The 20,991-nt window shown below is 36.9% G+C and overlaps 1 protein-coding gene across 2 annotated transcripts in view; it reads left to right on the forward strand.

The window, feature by feature from the left end:
* Positions 1–488: 488 nt before the first annotated feature.
* Positions 489–20,991, forward strand: part of LOC139721916 (uncharacterized) — a 60,853-nt gene continuing 40,350 nt past the window's right edge. The window contains exons 1-8 of one of the 2 annotated variants that reach the window (XM_071633241.1): positions 489–783; positions 1,955–2,173; positions 4,301–4,387; positions 5,049–5,153; positions 6,992–7,213; positions 8,125–8,175; positions 8,546–8,608; positions 10,283–10,397. In XM_071633241.1, the coding sequence (XP_071489342.1) occupies positions 4,324–4,387; positions 5,049–5,153; positions 6,992–7,213; positions 8,125–8,175; positions 8,546–8,608; positions 10,283–10,397 (620 nt within the window). In that variant the 5' untranslated portion in view covers positions 489–783; positions 1,955–2,173; positions 4,301–4,323. The remainder of the gene's footprint in view (positions 784–1,954; positions 2,174–4,300; positions 4,388–5,048; positions 5,154–6,991; positions 7,214–8,124; positions 8,176–8,545; positions 8,609–10,282; positions 10,398–20,991) is intronic. The other variant, XM_071633242.1, reaches the window with a different exon arrangement.

A 20,991-nucleotide genomic window follows, 5' to 3' on the forward strand; every position in this document is an offset into this window, starting at 1 on the left:
TGTGTATTTTTTTTTTGGCGATTTGATATTTCTAGCTTGTTTTGTCTGTTACGCTTCTTCGTGTTGTTTTGTCGTGTATATTTGTCAAAGGGTCAAAACTTTAATACAGATATCAATAGATTCATTATGCACTTAAATGATTTAGTAGGGACGTTTAAAACCGATTTCCTTGCACTATGACTTTCGCCATTTCTTACTCATTTATTGGCTCTCGTACTACAAAATGATATTTTTCCCCCTTTGTTTTCTCGGTGAAAAGCTTATACCTTCATAAATCCCTTAAACCCAGCTGGTCCTGCAGACATGCAATTTCAAATAGAAGAAATATAGATGAGATATCTGAACATTCATTGACAAACATGTAAAGTTAAGCATTACGTGTACTACTGATTGTTTTCAATTTTGTTCTTCTTCAATTCATGATTTATCACTAAATAACGATGGACTTTATCTACCTCTCTTTATCCACTGCAGATTTACATCTAAACTGTACGGGCGAAACACTAGAGACCGAAGTGTCTTGTGACGAAATATGCGTCCGCAGTAGGGACAATTGGATTCTTCAAGCACCTTGTGGGTGGAGAATATTATTTGAAGTGAGCCAATCAGTTACCCATCCTTTGATGTGCAGGATGTGATGGCTAAGGAATCATTTCCCCTCACGATTCGGCGATGGCGCCGCCCATATTCTCCCATTTTGTCACTTGCCCATCAGACGAAGCTAACTATACGACCTATATACCTACCCAGTGGAATTTACGATCAGCGCAAAGTGTTACGAGGGTAAACATTCATTGATATCAGTATGATTATGAATATTAGTGCTCGATGGGAACATGAGAGCCTAGTTGTATTTAACGTTGTTCAGTTTTTTTTTTTTTAATTGCATGAAATAAATGCATAATGTGTTGACCAGGGGAAAACGAGCGACATGCTCTGGTTTAAGCAAAAAACACAGAAAATACAACGAACTGATTGCAATCAAATAATGTACAAGCGAAAGTGTAATGATACATATTCTTTTTCCATAGGCCACCCTGCGTCAAAATATGCCTCCACTGAAAGTGTTGTCACATCGTCCACCTGTGCTATTAAGATTTGGACCCTTGTGAAGGGAGTGAGAGTACACAATGAATAGACTCGCATGAAAAGAACAGCATGTTACATCGCCTTTCATAATGATAATCAGCTCTTAAAGCTATACCGGAGATATAAAGGCAGCATGTACATGTTGGTCGTAAAATATAAATAAAACGCTGAGTTATAATGCAAGTTACATTTTCTTTTATCACGTACGACTGTACCAAATAAATCATACACTACTTGTTATTATCTGTAATCTGTTATCTCCATAGATTGCAAAAACTCGTTACCGCAAGGTTTTGGTGATTCCCCTCAAATTCATTTGTCCTACACCCAGCAACCGAATAGGTCAGAAAAGAGTTCACGGCTTCTGACAAACTGCAACTTATCTCTCTAATGAGTGGCTAGTAATTCTTTCTTTCTCTCCAACAAAATTCCAGATATTAGAAAATGCCTTCCGTTCCAAAATTATGGGGAAAAAGCAATACAGAGAAAAAAAAACCGATATTGATGGCAAATATACATTAAAGTGCACGCCGTACATTATCAATCAAAAACATATCATCCACTTCGCTTTATCATGTTCTTACACTCTTTATTGCCTGCCATGAAGGTTTTGATAATTACTCTCACAAAGTATTAACGTGCAAAGAAGTACCTTTATTTCATGTAGAAGGAGTACATACTTGGGGTAGAAAATAAAAACAATCCCAACTGTAATCCTTGCTATTCCGAAACTGCGATACTTCCGAAGTCCCACTCGGTTTTCATCGTGCTTTAATTTTATTCATCAATCTAGACGTAGAAGTGAATGCAGAGTTTCATTATTAAAATTTCAAAAGCGTTCATATCGTTATCATGCGCTCTATAGAAACACCGAACGTGACGCTGGTTGGCGGACCCTCTCCCTTTGGAGGCTTAGTCGTCTACGAAACAGAAAGAAATGTTTGCTTTGAAGGATTTAACGCCGAGGCTGCCAAACTGGTCTGTGGAGAGCTCGGCTTCCCAGCGGCTAAGAAGTATTCGGCTCAAACACTGTCACGGGCAGTAACGAGGATCAGGACTGGGCGGTTGTCATGTGAAGTTCCTGGTAAGCTGAAAATAATTTTATTACAGGGATTGTTTTTAATAACGGGGAAAAAGCACATTCTTTAAAAGGGAAAAGAACAGAAAAAAGTTTAAGGGAAGAAATGTTGCAGAAAAATGTGAAGTAGATTAAGTATATAGATGGTAAAACATTATTATACAGAGCGGTGGCAAAAATATTGTAGAAGAGACCACTAGACATTAGATTTCCATGAGGATTAGACATCAGACAAAATTGATAGTAGACCTAATGAGTTTAGCCATAGCTGTGTTAGACGAACTGGAAAGTAGATCATCTGATATTAGACCAAGTGGCAATAAACCGAGGAGACCGAGGTTAGCAGCTGGGCCCTGGGGTTACCGACCCCTTATTTGGAAAGTTAATTATTATTCTCCATATCTCAACTGATACTGACATTTTTCATGTGCCAAGTCTGACGTGTTTTAGACTGTGTTTTTTTTTTTCATTATGTTCTTTGTTATTCAGAAGGTGTCTCAAAATTTTGTTTCACTCTTTGTTGGATTGAATTGAAGGATATCGACAGAAAACATTGTACATTGTATTCCCTTATTTTCTTTTTTTGACTGTTTTTACCTATTGAATTTGAAATAACCCTACCATCAATGTTAACTATTTATCCCGCAATTCATATTAACAATTCCGTTCTTAAACATTTCTCGTGCTACTTGGAGTTATATGCCGCTCTTATTTTTTATGTTTTTTGTTTTGTTTTTGGTATATGGACATAATTGTATGCTGATTACACATTCCTGCCCATTGTGTTTCCATGTTTTTGTGCTTTGAACCAATCCACCTCCCCTTGTTTCTTTACGACCATGCCCATACCATCTCACAAATCTCATTTCCTGTTTTGCATTATTTACCTATTCCATCATTGAAGCTTAAGTTTAATGTGTATTTATCATAATTTGTGACGTATTTTATTCTCATGCATATATGCAATGCAAACGTACATTTAATTGTCAATTCTATGAGGTCTGTGATGTACGTAAAAGCAACCCATAATATGAGCCTTCGAGCTGCTGGACTGTTATTTTACATTTGAACAATAAACTATAAAACTAAAAATCATTATTATTATCATTAATATTATGTCTTCATGGTGACAGTATTTCTTATTTCTAAAAACCTACGAATAAACAAAAGATGGAGTATTCTGAAATCATGTAAATTTCGAAAAGTAGGCGACGCTATTTCAGACGGTAAGTGAATTTCAGTGAAGTTCAGAATTTGACGATTTTTACTACATTCTCCAGATGGACTTGATGCATTAAATTTTGAAACATGTCTACTATAATATGTGACTCTGCACCACAAAACACACAAAAAGTCGCCAGACATGAAATTATAGTTGAGAGCATATTCTGAAAGAGCAGATTTTAAGCTTTGAAATGATGTAATACTGACACGACTGAAATCAAAAGGACTTTCCTAACCTATCTAAATATTGAAAGAAAGCACACACTCAGGAAAAGTGTGAACTGAGAAAAGAGGCTCTGAAGTACAGTGTCTATTCAAGCGCTTAATCTTTACCAAGCCGTGCTGGTTGTGCGATGAATGGGACAAAAAACAGGATATAAACCACGGGAGTAAATACAATGAAAAAATTATCAGATTAAACTGAAATTACGCATACCTTATCAACACATTCTGTCCTTAATCAATGCCATTTTTCAAAGTAGTAGCACGATCCTTTCAAAAGTCATTAGAGTTGAAAGAAGAAAAGTGTGTACAAAGTTTTAAAGAAATGAAAAGGGAACTCTAAAGGCACACTTAAACACACTATTCTGCTAAAAAATGTTGAAATAAACTGCTAAAAAAACACACTTTCCTGCCCATTTTATGATCCCAATTTTTAGCATAATGTTGAAGAAAGTTTGCTCTTTTAGAAAATATGAAAAAGTCAAGATCGGCTCGGTTGATCCATTACACCTATTTTCAGTCCTCACACAAAATTAGTGTGTGCGACTTTTTGTTCGTTTCGTGATGCCCGGTCACATATTTGCTTTCCAGTCATTACTTTTACATTTTCCTACTTTGATTTGACTTGTATGAGTGTGTCAATGCTTTTGAAGTTTTGTAATTGAATTTCACGATATCAATGCATAGCTGATGGCACGTATCAACGTTTGATGGATTGTCAACTGACACCCGCTGACTGTCCCTCGAATAAGGTTGTTAGACTCAAATGTCAAGGTGAGCCTACTGATACAATCTCGAGTAAATTTGTGTTGATGTTTTATATGTCCTAATGATTAAATAACATTGTTTTAGGGAATCAAGAGCGGAAGTGTTCTCTTTTTGCAGGAACATTCTGTTTTTAAATGGCATGATTATTATCTACATCCAACTATACCCTTTTGCGGCAGTACACATATTTATAGAATACATTGGATACATTATTGATAACGGGTGCTTGCTGGCCACGTCTTTATCATTTGTAAACAAGGAATAAGTAAAGTAAATTATAAAAGAACAAAACCATATAAATTTGTATTTTGCACTGACATGACTAAGTTATTGGCAGTTTAAGTGCATTGACAAAGAGTAATTGGTAGTGTTATCAGAATTAGGTGTGCCACAATTACGTTACAAGAATTTGCTGATAATTTTTAAACAGAGTATATTGGTTACAGCATTCCTAGGTGACCATCCTTCTGTTTCACATCTATGAAAAACCTGGATTTCTTTTATGCTAGTAAGACGATGAACAGACATTTAAGACTGTGTCTTTTTTTTCGAATCTGACGTTTATTCTAACAAGACTGCATGTTCATCTGTAAAAGCAAACCCGGGAATACGACGCCGGAACACTGCTGTTGTACGTAATAGATTTATACAAACTGTTTTCAATCAGAACCGTTTGGCGAGATAGAGTCTGAAGGAAGGAATTCTCAAAACTGGACATGTCCCAGACAGGTAGACCACGAATCTGGCCAACTGGTCCACGAGTCATTTAACAGTGAGTATGAAAGGCATATACACCATGTGTGAATTGTAAGCATTCAATGATAAATAGACGACAAATTTGAAGATAGAACATAACAAAGGTCAAAAGAAATACATACGGTAATATATCATAATTTCTCTTTTCTTCGCTTCGATCGTTCAAATACTGAAGTAAGTGTCAGGAATTGTGTGCATTGCATGACAAAGGGACAGTGTATGAAACACACGTTCCCATTCATGTTATGACCCCAAACTAAAGAATAATGAAGAAGAAGGATAGCTCTTTCAGAATATTATTATGAAAAACTCAAGGTTGACTCGGCTGACCTATTTCAACTTTTTTGAATCCTCACGTAAAATCAAGGGGTGCGACGTTTTGTTCGTTTTGTGATGCACGGCCATATATATATATATATATATATGTGTATGTGAGTGTGTGTGTGTGTGTGTGTGTGTGTGTGTGACCCTGCACCATAAAAGCAGCAAAAAGTCGCCAGGCATGGATTTTCAGTTTTAAGGGCAAATTCTGAGAGAGCAGACTCTAAGCTCTGGAATGATGTATTACTTGATACTAGTATAAGGCTATGGTCACAACTCGAGCGGCAACCGACCGATTTGTAGTCTGCTCTGTCGCCGCTGAAATTTTGGCACTGCCTATCAGTTATTAGATATGTCGAGCAGGCTATAAAACCCCAGTGATGCCCGAGCAATGCCCTGCCGATTTCCCGTCGGTCACGGGTCGATTTTAAGTAAAAATTTTGCGAAATACGGGGATGTTTTCGTAGAGTCCGAGCAGTTACCGAGCGATGCCCCATGGCAAATAAATGATAGAATAGCAAAGGTATAGTACTACGTTTACATAACGACTCAAATTTCTAGCTTTCAATTCTTTCGTCCCAGAGTGGTTGTCCCTGACTTCCATGTCACCAATATTGCTAGTCCTCTGCTGCGTTGGGCATGCATCTGCCGAGAATGCTAGATAGAAGCTGCTAAGAATTTGGTGGGGTTATCTTTCCTCTATCCCTCCCCCTGCCTCTTTCAGATTGCCTTTTTTCCTCTTCTCCATCTAGTCCCTTGGTTTTCTTCTGTAATTCTTCTTTTGTAATTTTTATCTTTATTATTTTTGTTCCCTAAATCGTCCGACAGTGCCTGGGTAGTTACGGCTCGGACACCGAACGTATTTTGGGCAGCGAGTGAAGATTGGTCAGTCGCCGATGAAGTTTTAATTCCGCGTTAAAACCGTTGACCTAAAACTCGTAAATAAATGAGAGAAAGAACACACTTTGGAAAAGTATGTACCCAGAAAAGAATCTCCAAGGTAAATGACCTAACCAAGAGCTTAATCTTAAGCAATCCTTGCTCTCTACATTCGGTGGGACAAAAAAAAATGCAGGACGCAAAACTGAAAAGCAGCAACAATAAAACGATTATCAGATTGCGCTGAAAGAATGCTCTATCTGAATGCTCTAACACACTCTGTCCAAGACTAGTACCAAATTCAAAAACAAGTAGCGTCCTCTTCAAAAAGTAGTGTTATTAGAGTTAGAAGTGACGACTGCGTAAAGAGCTTTGAAGAAGTTGAAAGAGGCCTCTATAAAGATATACCTTATCACACTATTCCACGCCGAATGTTCTAGGAAAATGCTAAAAACACAATTTTCATTTGTTTTATACCCCCAAACTTTAGAATGATAAAAAATTAATCTTTCAGAAAATGTGATAAACTCATGTTTGATTGGGGTGACCCTTTTCACCCAATTTGATTTCTCACCTAAAATCAGGGCGTGCGACCTTTGTTGGTTGTGTGATGGACAGATGATACTGCATCATTTCATTTCTTAAAATTGACAGTTTCCGTCGGGTTTTGTGTTCACCCCGGTCATGTGCCAAATGGTCATTGGGACTCTAATATGACATACTTTGGATCCAAGATAACTCTCATCTGTGATGAGGGCTACAGCAGCAATGGCAGTGCGACACTGCGGTGTGTATGGCTACTTGGACGGTCGACTTACTTTCCGACCTGGAACGTGTCAATCCCATTCTGCTGGAGATCTGAATCTATAACAGAAGGTTTGCCATTGAAACACATCCTGTATTTATCAAAATTAAACAATTCAATTGGCTACACTGAATATAAGACTGTACAGTATAACACTGAGCATAGGAAGAAGAGAAGGAACTGAGGATGAACGCTCGTATATTCAATTGGACATAAAGTTGGACATTTATTGGGTTTCTTCAAATTTCCGTGAAATTTCTCGTAATAGGGAAATCAGCCGTTATCATGACTGAAGATTTCATTTCATTTTCATTTCGTTTAAATTTATTTTCATATTTCTCACACAAATCACAATAAAGCATAAATACCAAAATTATAAAGAACATACACCTGTACATTAGATGAAACTTCACCGGAATGAACAAAAGCTTGTTTTGGTATACATGCCAGTTAAACTAAGGTCATAATGCCAAAAATATGATCGGGCCTGCGTAAAACAAGCTTGTAGAGCCACAGGTCCCGTGATAAATCAGATTAGGAGAACTTTGAAATGCAGATTTTTTTTTTACACCATACTTTAACTGGGGGAACCGATAAAAACGAACAAAAATCAGATCAAATAAGTATAGCTAAATAAAATAGAATTCTAGTAAATTTCTCAGTTTTGCTGGAAGTCAAAAGTATTAGTCGAAATACGAGACAGAAACACCACTTTGATCATTCATAATTCTGTCAATCGATATACTAAAGAAAACATATTTCCGATATTAAGCCAAGATATACCAACAGGGGCTGCTACAATGTATTTAACGTCATTTTGATTGAAAGATTTCTATGATACATACGCTTAGGGCAGTTTTTAAAGACCTACCGATTCTTCAAATGATTGTGACAGAGTTTCGTATTGTCAAAGAGTGCCGGACAATTTACCAAACTACTTTGAGACCGAATCAAGTCTTGCACGTCTATGTTTAATGCATAGGTGGAACAACTACCAAACCAACACCTACAGAGAATGCAAGCTACATTTCCAGTGAGTAGCATTCAAAATATCTACAAGCAAGCTACTGTTAGAGTAACTGTAATTGTTTTTTGATGTGTGTTTCGGCATCTTTTGGCATTCGATGTCATGTTTTCTTTTTAATCTGACTAAAATTTGTCGTTAACCCTAACGCTACTCTACTATTTAGCAAATCACCTCAGCTCCGTGAGATATTGAATCCAACAGCTGTAAAAACTACTGATGGTGGAAGTTTATCTTTAAGTATATATTTCTTTCAGTAAGCTTTGAAACATTTGTCTGTTACGAATATGTTAAAACAAAGTCTGATTCTGTGGACCTCAGTCATTAAACAAATATAAGTCATTACTCACAATGCCCCTGATTTCCTCCAATGAAACAGGCGAGGGAGGGCTTGCTTATGAACTAACGACATTGCCCGAGACCACCGCCACGTCGTTTCTAAGTAAGATGACTTGTCAGCCACTTTACAGTTGTGAACTTTTCTTTTGTACCCCTCTCATTGTTTGCTTTATGATTTGTGTAATCACTTTTTTTGGTTTATTTTGTGTTACTTGTTTATGTTTTTTGGTTACGGTTTGAGGCTCAGTCTCTATTCACTATTAAAAGATTTGGTTAAAAAAAAACAAGGAACAAAAAGTTTTCAAACTTATCATTTCCTTTCTTTTGTTGATGGAATTATTGCTGTGTACACTGTTAGTCATGCAGATAGCTTGGTAACTAAAAGAAGTATATCGCACTGTTATTTAATAAATACAATTCGAACGCGACTGCCTTTCTTCTTTGCTTTTGACATTTTATTATGTTCAAAGTCAAGTTGTATCAACTGTACAAGGGTGCATAGGTGGGCCGTCTAGACTTGACAGATACATTATGTTGTAGCAATTATTAAGTCCTAAATAAACAGTAAAAATAAAATCATAATTTAATTTCAATTTGAAATATTCATAAAAATGTATGTGTTTCTGGCTATGGCAAATAGTTCGACCATGTTGTGGAAATATAAAATCTTTCATACAATAACTGGAGAAAGTCTTTTCCAAGGACATGATATCCTGCTTGTAATCTTCTCTTTATCAACATGCGCACAATCAATGCCACTACGTGTGAAAATTTCGTTTTTACTCCATCGGTGTGTGTGTGTGTGTTGTGGTATTTTTGTTATGCATTTGTTTGTATTTGTATTTGATTCATGTCATTTATTTCATTTTTACAAATCTTTTTCAAATCGCCGATGTTATTTTGCAATAATTTTGTATTATTTTGATGTTAAAAATGAAATGAAATGAAATGTAATGTGAGGTGACGAGGTCATTGTGGGTCTAAATACCATGATGTCATCATTGCTGCAGTCTGTACCAATCATCTTGCTCTTTTTGCTCTTTTTACGAACAGATGATGGCAATCCAACTGAAAATGTAGTCATACCAGACACAAGCGAAACAACTACAAGTGAGTTGCGTATCCTTATTATTTGATATCATCTAACTATACACATATCCATTACGTATATATTCAATAATGAAGCAGAGATTATTTTACTGACATCGTTTAATTTCTTTTTTTTCTCAGATTTTTAATTTCATCTTGTATATTAAAGGGTTATTGCAACCATGTTTTGCTGCTTGCGATATTAACTCATGTTCATTATTGTAAGCAGATTTATCTTTACACACACACACACACACACACACACACACAAACACACACAGTTTTCATGCGACCTGAAATGTGAAAAAAAGGGTTTTCGACATGGGAACCTGTGTCATTGCGTCAACCTGATCAATTTGCTATTAATACATCAGAGGCAATAACACATGTATATATTGATTTAGAATAGACCAATTCCATAACAGAGCAAAATTCATAATTTGATATTATCAAGTAATGGTAATTTCTCATATTTGCATATTAAGTGGTGCCTTATCCTTCCATGTGTAAAATAGGGTCTTTAGTGCATTGCATCTGAAGTGTCTGAGGGCTGTCATTTCAGGATTATTTTGTTGATACGATAATGTGCACTCTACGGGATTATGTCAATGCATTGTGCGCTCCAATGCAATGTACTTTTTTTTTTACAAATAGTGACAAAGATTTATTGTACTGAATTCCATTTCAGCTTCTGAAGTTCCTGAGAATAATGTTGACATCCTTGCAATGGCAGCTCTTCTGTGTGTTGTTCCCATACTTGTGGCCATTCTCTTCATGGTATTGTGCAGACATCACAAGAAAAGGTGAGTGTTTCCGTATAAACCCAATGTTGTGTGTACATGTATAATCGTGTGTATGTGTGTTAAAGTGTTGGAGGTTGGTGTTTGGAGATTGCTGCGGGAAGTAGTTGAAGTTGTTTCCTACTTGTGCCATTGTGCTATCGTTTTCTACATTTTTTAGTAATGTAATTAATGCTTCAAACTTTGAGTAAAGAATTCAAATGTATGTGTATGTATTCAAGAAAAACATATCAATTTTTCAAAGTTTGTAAATGAATTTTGATGTTCAATCATTATTTCAATGTCCTTATTACATCTTTTTCCGTGGGACAAACCAAAACAAGTTGATAAATTCCACAATTGTATATTTGTGATATCTGTTTCCATTCCGTCTTGAAAATGCAATGTTGTTATTGGTGGTTTGTGTTCTGTTTCGTTTCTTTTTCTTGTTTTTTTTTCAAAAACAGTAAATAGTGTATCTTTCTTATAATTGCCGTTTACAGACGCAGATCCTCACAACTTTCAAATCAGTCAATCAGACAACTGGAGATGCTTCGCATAGACAATCCAAACCAAAATTTGAGCTCGACGGATCATGTCGTATTGAACACTAATATTACTGACGCTGGAGCAGAGGGTCACCCTTCCCAGAACCACCATGGCAATATTTTCAGAGACGTCACGACTCATCAAGAGAACCTTTATCACATCTACCAGGACGCTGCGGAGGTAGACAAGGGACAGTCCCAGCTATCAAACGTACAACAAGTCTCCCTTTGCGCAGTTCCATTGGAGAGCAACGCCACCTCTTCTGTACACGCATCAGTCAGTATCCCGTGTGTTTATGACAACCATGGAGTACAGGAAACATCTTTGGATCAAACGGCGAGCTGCTATGAGGACTATGAATACCAGGATGTAGACCTCTGTGGAAATGATTGGCCGACGAAAAAAGGCTCTACATCCTATGATGGGGCCCACTTGTTTGATGAAAGGTGCTATAATTCGTTGAATTTCGGCAAACAGTCTCCCCAGAACATTCCAAGAAATAGAGACAGGGAGTACGATCACTGCAATCGTTCCCTCCTTGATAAGAGATTGCAAAGTCCCCCAACAGATCGCTCAGTTTCTGGTCCTTCTACTCATGGTGAAGTTCACTCCGACAGAAATGATGACATGTATTCCTGCGTGGGATCCCTTCTAACCGTCAGTCGTGACGATGCTTTCTATTATCAACTACATCCTGACGAAGCTAATCGTATCAAAACGTTCAACAAACCACAGTTCACTGACGCTTTCGACTCCGGGGAATACTGCTTGCTGAATCCTGAAAAAGCTTCCACCCATGACAAGCATGCTAAAAAGAGAGATGACATCTTGAGCGACTGCTATTACCCCGAGAGTCCCATGATTTATGTTTCAAATACCAAACCTTGTGAACAATTGTATGCAACGGTAACCAAAACAGTTGGGGGATCATCGGCAGCGAAACCAGCGACGTGCGAAGAACTGTATGCAACGGTCAACAAAACAGTTGGGGCAAAGTCGGCAGCAAAACCAGCAACGTGCGAAGAATTGTATGCAACGGTCAACAAAGCAGTTGGGGCCAATTCGGCAGCAAAACAAGTAACGTGCGAAGAACTGTATGCTTCGGTGAACAAAACAGCTGGGGGAAATTCGGCAGCAAAACCAGCAACGTGCGACGAACTGTGTGCTAAGGTGGACAAAACAAAAGACGGCCACATTGGCAATAAAGCAACGTCACAAGAGGAACTGTATATGAATGTAACTCATACAAATGCAAATGTGGATCTTTGAATATGTTTTCCGAACAAACTGTTTATGTTTATGTTTTCTTTTGTTTGAGCCAAATTAGGAGCAAAATATAAAAGCGTTTCAGAGAAGCCTTACTTTTTATTTAAGAGTACAAATTTAAGACACTGAGTTTTCACTGATTCTTATTTCAGTTTAATTTGGATATCCAATTTTGTTGGACTCACTAGTTTCAGAGCTGATAATTCTCTATTTATGAATCTTACCTACCTAATTAAATCTTACTTGGCGACTCTCTTGGATTTTATGATGGAGGTATAAGCAGAAATTCAAGTTCAAGTTCAATGACATTTATTTCAAGTAACATGCGGTCGATTTGAAAGGAAGACCTGAAAAGGACCCATAGGGTTTGGAGATTTTATGTACACACATGCGGCAAAATGATGTCTTGTTAAATCCTTTACTGCAGCAGTGGTTCAGACGGGGGGGGGGGGGGGGGGGGGATAATTGTTTCAATTGCATAGTCGTTATTGGTCATGTTATTTTGCGCTACAGGGTGCAAAACATTGTATGTGTGTGTGTGTGTGTGTGTTATCCACGTGTAGAAAGAGATGTGTAAATGGTATAATTATGTTTTCAGAGGGCAGCAATTATGGTACCCGGATTCAATAGAACGGTTACGACATTGTCCGTCTCTTTTTACCGGAGAAATGTCTAAATTTCACGTAGAAGATTGTGTAGTAGTGCACTCAATGTACACGTACTGTAATTTGCTTTGGCCAGCTAAGGACGCACAACGAGCAACCCATGAGAAGCTAGCAGGTTGATATAGAAATGCAACACATTTCTATGCATTTGTTTCATAATTTCAATGGCAGTGATACTAATAAAAATGTGTTTTCTAGTACTGAATATTTGATGACTTTTAAAGGAGAATCAGTAAAAACAAAAGACAGGCTGTATTATTGCCCAAAGGACGACGGTTGTGACGTTGTGCGATTGCTACATCGGTGGTTGATCACGTTAGCGCGGACAGCGGCTGGATATTCTGTTTGGAGGCAAATATAGCAGTAATATTGATTATGACATTATATTGTTTAAGATTTGCATAGATGTGTGAATGACGGTGCATAACTAAAAATGACAGTGATATATCACACACAAGTGAAGAGTAAATGTGAACGTGCGTCACAAAACCAACAAATAGTCGCACGACACGATTTTCCGTGATGACTCAAAACAAGTGTAAAGGGAACACCTAGTAAATTTTACTTTTTTCCCCCTTTTTTTTTCTTTCTGAAAGAGCATCTTTTTATCATTTTCCAAAGTTTTGGATCATAAAATGGATAGGAAATTATCTTTTCTGCTTCTCTCCTTTTTTTTCCTAGAACACTTTGCTTGGGTCTGACGTAGGCTTTATCAGATTCCGGTCATAGAAACCTTTCAAACAATTTTTACTTTCAACTCTATTAAATCTTGAAAGGATGATGCTATTGCGTGGGAAGTTAGTATCGGTCATGAATAGACTGTGCTTTTATGCACATTTTCACTTTAGTTTAATAATCCCTCCTCATTGTGGCTGCCATGGAGTTCTATATCCCCTTCTTTTTTTTCCCCATTCAATGCAGACACCACTTCAGGGTAAATTAAAATACACTTGACTAGAACCAAAACTTCAAAGCCTCTTTTCGAAGTAAACATTTTGCCCAAGTGTGTACTTCTTTCGTTTATTTTGATGGATTTGGAAAGTTCATTTGTATAGAAGTACATGTCATTTTAAATCTTAGAATCCACTCTTTCAGAATCCACCCTTTACTAAAAGTCCATGATTGGTGGTTTTGTGACGAATGGTCACAAATAGTCATAAACTTATTGTTACTTTGTGTACATAATTGTCAAGATAAAGATATGTTATAGTAATGAATAAATGAGAATGGTTGTGAGAAAACATAAATAAATATATGACAACTTTGCAGCAACACATATATAGTATATACACATTCGTAAAAAACAGATGCTTGATCATAATTGTTGATTATGATCATACTATTTACCGGTATATCATACGTACATGCACCTTATACACATAATATTTGTATCATGCTGGCACGCAGTGTATGATAATAACACATTGCAAACAAGAAACGATGACGCAATACTCTTCAAAAATAAAGGATTGCACGTCTCATGCAACAAGCTACATTGAATGAGATAAGTGTCATTTTATAAGTGTCACTTAGATACTTTCCCATGTGTGTGCAAGTGTGTTGTATGTTTGTGTATGTGTGTGTGTGTGTGTGTGTGTGTGTTGTATGTGTGTAGGTCTGCTTGTGGAAGGGAGAGTGTGCATGTGAATATAATTAATCATGTTTTTTGTGATATTATCCCCCCCAACACACACACACACACCTTTCTATACAGAACAGCCAGCATCTGCACAGCTGCAGTCGTCGGTCGGTGTTTCAAATGTCAAATTTGTATGAAATGATCTAAATGCATATTGAAGCATTTCGACGTCCACACTAGATTACGATTGCGACATTTATTTCAAGTGTTAAGACTGAATGAGCGTGTCTTCTTCATATGTAGACACACTACTTTGCTTATACACACACACACACACACATATATATATATATATATATATGTGACCGTGCACCTCAAAACGAACATAAAGTCGCACACACTGATATTGCGTGAGGACTGAAAATAAGCAAAATGGGTTAACCTAGCCGAACTCGACTTTTTCATATTTTCTGAAAGAGCGGGTCTTCTTTTACATTATGCTAAAATTTGGTATCATAAAACGGGCAGGAAAGTGTGTTTTTTTAGCAGTTTATCTCGAACATTTTTGGTAGAATATTGTGATTAGGTGTTTCTTTAGAATCCCTTTTTCATTTCTGAAAAACCTTGTCTACACTCTTCACTTTCAACTCTAATAACTTTTGAAAAGATAGGGCTACTGCTCTGAAAGTTGGCATTAATTATGGACAGAATATGTTAATGAGGCATGTTTAATTCCAGTTTAATCTTCATTGTTGTTACTCTGGTGGTTTACTTCCTGTTTTTTTACCCATTCATCGCACAGCCAGCACGGTGTGGTAAAGATTAAGCGCTTGAATAGACACTGTACTTCAGAGCTTCTTTTCTCAGTTCACACTTTCCCTGAGTTTCTGTTTTCTTTCCAATATTTAGATAGGTTAGAATAGTCCATTTGATTTGAGTTATTCATCATTTTAAAGCTTAAGGTCTGCTCTTTCAGAATATGGTCTTAACTAAAAATTCATGTCTGGCGACTTTTTGTTTGTTTTGAGGTGCAGGGTCACATATATATGTGACCCTGCATTATAATAGTATAATATATAATATAGTATAAAGAATTGTAGGTTCAGTGTTACAAGTGTGTCAGTCGTGCACTGACACGACTGACACACTTGTAACACTGAACCTAATTCTTTATACTACCCCAATCCTGCCTGACATGCACCACCGCACACAAACCTTCCCCCAATATCACATGATCACTCACATCCCGCCACAAGACAGCCACAAGACATCCAGGCAACGCAAACGTCTGCTTAGCAGGTAATCATATTATTTAGTTTATTTATGATATATGTTTGATATTTTTTATTGTATGATATGTTTGCATGCTATATATACTCACTATACACTCATTTACAGTTATACATTGTTGAATGTGTTGCAAAGTGCCAAAAAATATTGCCAAGTATGTCATGTAACTATTAATTCATGCTCAAATTATATTTAATATATTGTGTTTATGACTTCAGATTTGTTATGCTCAAAAACATATATTTCGTTTCACAAACAGACATTAAAGCTGAGGAAGACCACGGTCGAAAGCTTCACAACTCTGCCGGTTTCATGCGACATCTTCTGTTATCTACATTGTCTCAACTATAATTTCACTTAAGATGACAGAGGCGTGCGGTAGGAATATCAGCATCATCACACTATATATATATATATATATATATATATATATATATATATATATATATATACATGTATATGAAATACAAAGTATTAAGGAGGTATATAAGAGAATTTTAAATTCTAAATGTGGATTTCTTAAACATATTAAATTACAGGAACTGTGTTTTCATATAGATCAATTTATTTTCGTAAAATTCGAACTAATTTCCTATTCGAATGTTTGTGCCTGAACGTGTTCCCTCTCTGAGTCGAATTTTGTATTATGAAGGAATGACAATTAGCTCAGATGCGATGTAGAAGACTGGGTGTTGAATGAACTGTATGTGCCTGTGAATCTGGTAATAAATGTAATTCTCTCGTTGTAATGCTTTAAAGATATCAGAATCGCTTCTGAGAGGAACACACAGGTAGAAATATGCTTGTGAATACTACTGTTGCTTTTTTGAAGAAGATAAGATAAATCTATTATGTTGTATATATATGAAAGCTTGCTTCCACAAAAGACGTACGCGAAGTCTACTTTACCCCTGGACAGAAAAATATACTTGGCACTGTCGAAAATCCCCAGCCTGCAGAAGATGAAGAAAAAGTTTCCAAGTGCGCTTGACGAGCCTGCGCAACTACTCGGCATCTCACTGATGTGTATGCAGAGGCTCACGTGAATCAAACTCCGAGTTCAACATTTATTCAAGATGCTGACGTCGTTGATTTGTCGTGTTTCACTAACTTTCCCAGCCTTTCACGAGAACGAAATGATACTAGGTGAAGATACCAATCAACAGTATCAGTAATTCATTCGAGTGATATATCAAGCTGTACATATCATTTCATTATGATACCTTACTATTTAAATTACCCAGGCTGTCGAGAAAGCGCCACAATGATCAAGGTACTTTTCAAATGTCCCATTGGTTCCTTCAATTTCAATTTCAGGAAGTTTAATAGAACAAACATTTCATTTCATTTCACACATGCATGTTCACATGCATGTTTTTTTTTTATTTTCATTTCCAATCAAACACAGGTAATACACTTTGACATGATTACATGTATTGGAACATAATAATACATATTGGTTCTTAAAAGAACTTCATGGAAATGGAAATTGAGGGGCTGCTAAAAAGAGAACTTGTAGATTGCAGTCCCCTCACTTACGTTACATTACTACAATACATTAATTATATATGACTTTATAACACAATACAACGATACATGTACCGTACAAGCTAATCATTAAAAGTATACAGTTTTCATTCAATCAAATCGGATGGTTACATGAAGTACAGTGTATACGCTTTCACATGTATACACATACACATAGACATACACATACACATACACATACACAGTACTTGTCCATTTTCTGTAACACTATCGGTCACGAATTCCATCAAGTATTTCGAGTCCCTCTTATTTTTTGGACGAAAACGTTTTTTTTTTTTCCCCATAAACTACAGAGTGAGAGAAAGCATCAAGTTGGCAAGTATTTGACTCCGTGAATTGGGGTGGGTAATTGTAAACAAAAGTTATGTAAAGCGAAGGATTGTTTAGCACTTAAAAACTGACAGATCAGTACAGTACATTCCACTAAAAACTTCTTTGCAAAATATTCAAATGTATGTTCAGATTGTAAACAGACAACTATGGCTACTAAGGAATTGCTTATTTGCTGCATCTCATTTTGTTGACATTGTTGTATCATGTTCCGTCAATATTCATATAGACTTTTCTCTGACCATGTACAGATGTATGCTGACAAAGGGCAATATGTCGCCACATTCTCTACGAGGTCGATGCCAAGAGCTTTACGGACAAGGATCTGTGCTTAAATAGATGAGAGAAAAGGGAAATAACAGCCTACGAGGGTGACATCATTATGATATCATTTGATGATATCAATATTATATGAAAGCAAGATATTATTAAGGAGAGATGTGAAGGGTAAGGTGTGAGTTGTTTTCGATTTTCTTCGATTTTGTCCCTCTCTACAAATTTCGATATGCGCAGAAAGAAATGATTCAATATTTGTTGGGATTGCACGACTCAGAAATATGTATCAGCCGCAAGTCAACATCAAAATTTTTTATCCCGAAATGCTAGACGCAACAAAGTTATTAAAACAAGAATATTGTGAAATACAATGTATATGAAATAATTCATGATTCAAAACATTCATTTTACGTAAAATGATAGAACAGAACAGAATAAAATCCCAACACCTGTATGACAGTTGAACAGGTATGGATTTAACTTGTTTACTCTATGAAAATACAAACGGGTTCTCAATTCTGATGGTACCAATCCACATTAACAACTGTTTACAGAGAGTTATATCAACTTATGTGGGTACTCATCGTTAGGCTTTAACTTGTTTCAACTATGATCCATTATAGTTTCTCCCCTTTTCTCATGCGACCAATGCAACACATACAGTTATGTATAATTAGCTTTATTATACCCCCGCCAAACGAAGTTTGAAGGGGGTATATAGGAATCAGCGGACGGTCGGGCGGTCGGGCGGTCGGGCGGTCGGGCGGTCGGTCGGGCGGTCGGGCGGTCGGTCCGTTGCAAATCTTGCGTCGCGAACTACTTCCTCAGTTTTCAACCGACTCCCATAAAACTTGGCACAGATGTGTGCCTTGGGTTGTAGATGTGCAAGACGTATTTTTTGACAGTACCCAAAAGTACGTTGCCATGGTAACGGCATATTATGGGCAAAAATGTGTACAAATCTTGCGTCGCGAACTCCTCCCACAGTTTTTGATCATTTTTTATGAAATTAGGTACAGATGTTCATCTGAATATGTTAATGTGCAAGACACATATTTCCGCAGTGGCAAAAAGTGCGTTGCCATGGTAACGGCATGTTATTGGTAAAATATAGGGCAAAATGCTTCATGGCAAAACTGCTTCATCAGTGTTCTTCCAATTCTCATGGAATTCATATTGAATGTTTGTCTTAGGATATAGGTCAGCTTGACACATTTCTTGACAGTGACAAAAAGTATGTTGCCATGGTAACAGCTCACATATTATGAGCCAAAATGATGGAAAATATTGTGTTGCAAACTACTTCCTCAATTTTTGCCCAATTTTCATGAAACTTGGTACAGATGTGTGCCTTTGGTTGTAGATGTGCAAGACGCATTTTTTGACAGTACCCGAAAGTACGTTGCCATGGTAACGGCATATTAATGGCAGAAGATCAAGGAAAGATCTTGCGGATTTAACTACTTCCTCAGTTTTTTGACCAAAGCTTATGAAATGTGGCACACACCTTGATCTTGGTGGGAAGATGTGGAAGACATATTTTTTCGGACGTGTCGGAAGCTGCGTTGCCATGGTAACGGCATATAAATGGCAGAAGATCAAGGAAAGATCTTGCGGATTGAACTACTTCCTCTGTATTCGACTGAAGCTCATGAAATGTGGCACACACATTGGTCTTGGTGGGAAGATGTGCAAGACATATTTTTTGGACGTGTCGGAAGCTGCGTTGCCATGGTAACGGCATATTAATGGCGGAAGATCAAGGAAAGATCTTGTGGATTGAACTACTTCCTCAGTTTTTGACAAAAGCTTATGAAATGTGGCACACACAATAGTCTTGGTGGGAAGATGTGCAAATTTTTCGGACGTGTCGGAAGCTGCGTTGCCATGGTAACGGCATTTAAATGGCAGAAGATCAAGGAAAGATCATTCCTTGGGTAAGACTGTCGTCACGGGGCGGGGGTATTAATCACCTTAAGTGATATTTCTAGTTTGATTTTTTTTTTTGCCCAAAACTACTATAGATTAGATTAGATAAGGAGATAAGACCACTTTTGCCCCGCGATCTTGCAGGTAAATTTGTCAAAATATTTTACTTCTGTATCTTGAGAAATCGATGCCCTATCGTCCCCACATTTTGAAAATGTTTAACGGCTTATCAAATAAGGCATTTTCCTGTAAAACATAACCATCTCTCTTATCAGACGCCCTTGCGACTATACAGAATAGGGTGAAAGGTCAAATTTTCTCAGTCCACGCCTCCTTAGAAACTATATGACCTATCGCCCTCACAATTTGCACTCATTTGGACGATGCCATATCATGAATCGTTGTAAACATGTAAAATAACACCTCTTTCATGAAACACCGTCTTGGCTTTGAAAATAAGGGTCAAATAATGTCAGTATGTAATCAATCTGGTAATAGTCTGTGAAATTTTATTATTCTCAATGGCATTCAACTTTTTAATGTCATATGACGTGACTGTGTCTAATCAATAGCAGCTTATTTATCCTTGGCCATTTTATTTTTAGCTTTTGATACATCCTCGATCACGACTAACGTAACCCCTAAGGTAACCCCTAACATACCATTATTCTGTTGTTTATCCCCTTTTCACTGGAAAACCACGTTTATGTGTAACCCTACAATGTACGTGGTGTTTAGTGTCACTGTAGTGCTTTCAAGCAAGATGCACACAGCGACTTCATGGGAAAAGAGAAAACTGGACAGTTTTTTTTTTATGTCTTTATTGATTTTCATAACAGTTGCAAAGCAAAAATAAGTACGATTAGAAATCACAGTATTCCATAATAATACTGTAACAAAATGGGAGCGGAAAAAGAGGAAAAAAAGGGTACACTATTAAAAAAGTGTTAAAAAAGGGGGGCTGGGCACATGTAACACTATGGTCCTTCAGGACAATGTCATACGCAATATAACTAACAAGATCATGATAAAGAACATTTTTGAGATGATAATGTTTCACAACATTCAAAACATCATGCATGTAGAGAATATGTAATAGCTGGGGTGATACAGGGTAGTACTAAAAACCAAATGGATTACAGATCAAATTTCCATTTTCTAAAATGAACAGACAGCTTGTTTCTGT

This window comes from Diadema antillarum, unplaced genomic scaffold (assembly GCF_040938485.1).
Source record: "Diadema antillarum isolate AM-2024a unplaced genomic scaffold, OU_Dant_1.0 scf00000151, whole genome shotgun sequence".
NCBI classification, from domain to species: domain Eukaryota; kingdom Metazoa; phylum Echinodermata; class Echinoidea; order Diadematoida; family Diadematidae; genus Diadema; species Diadema antillarum.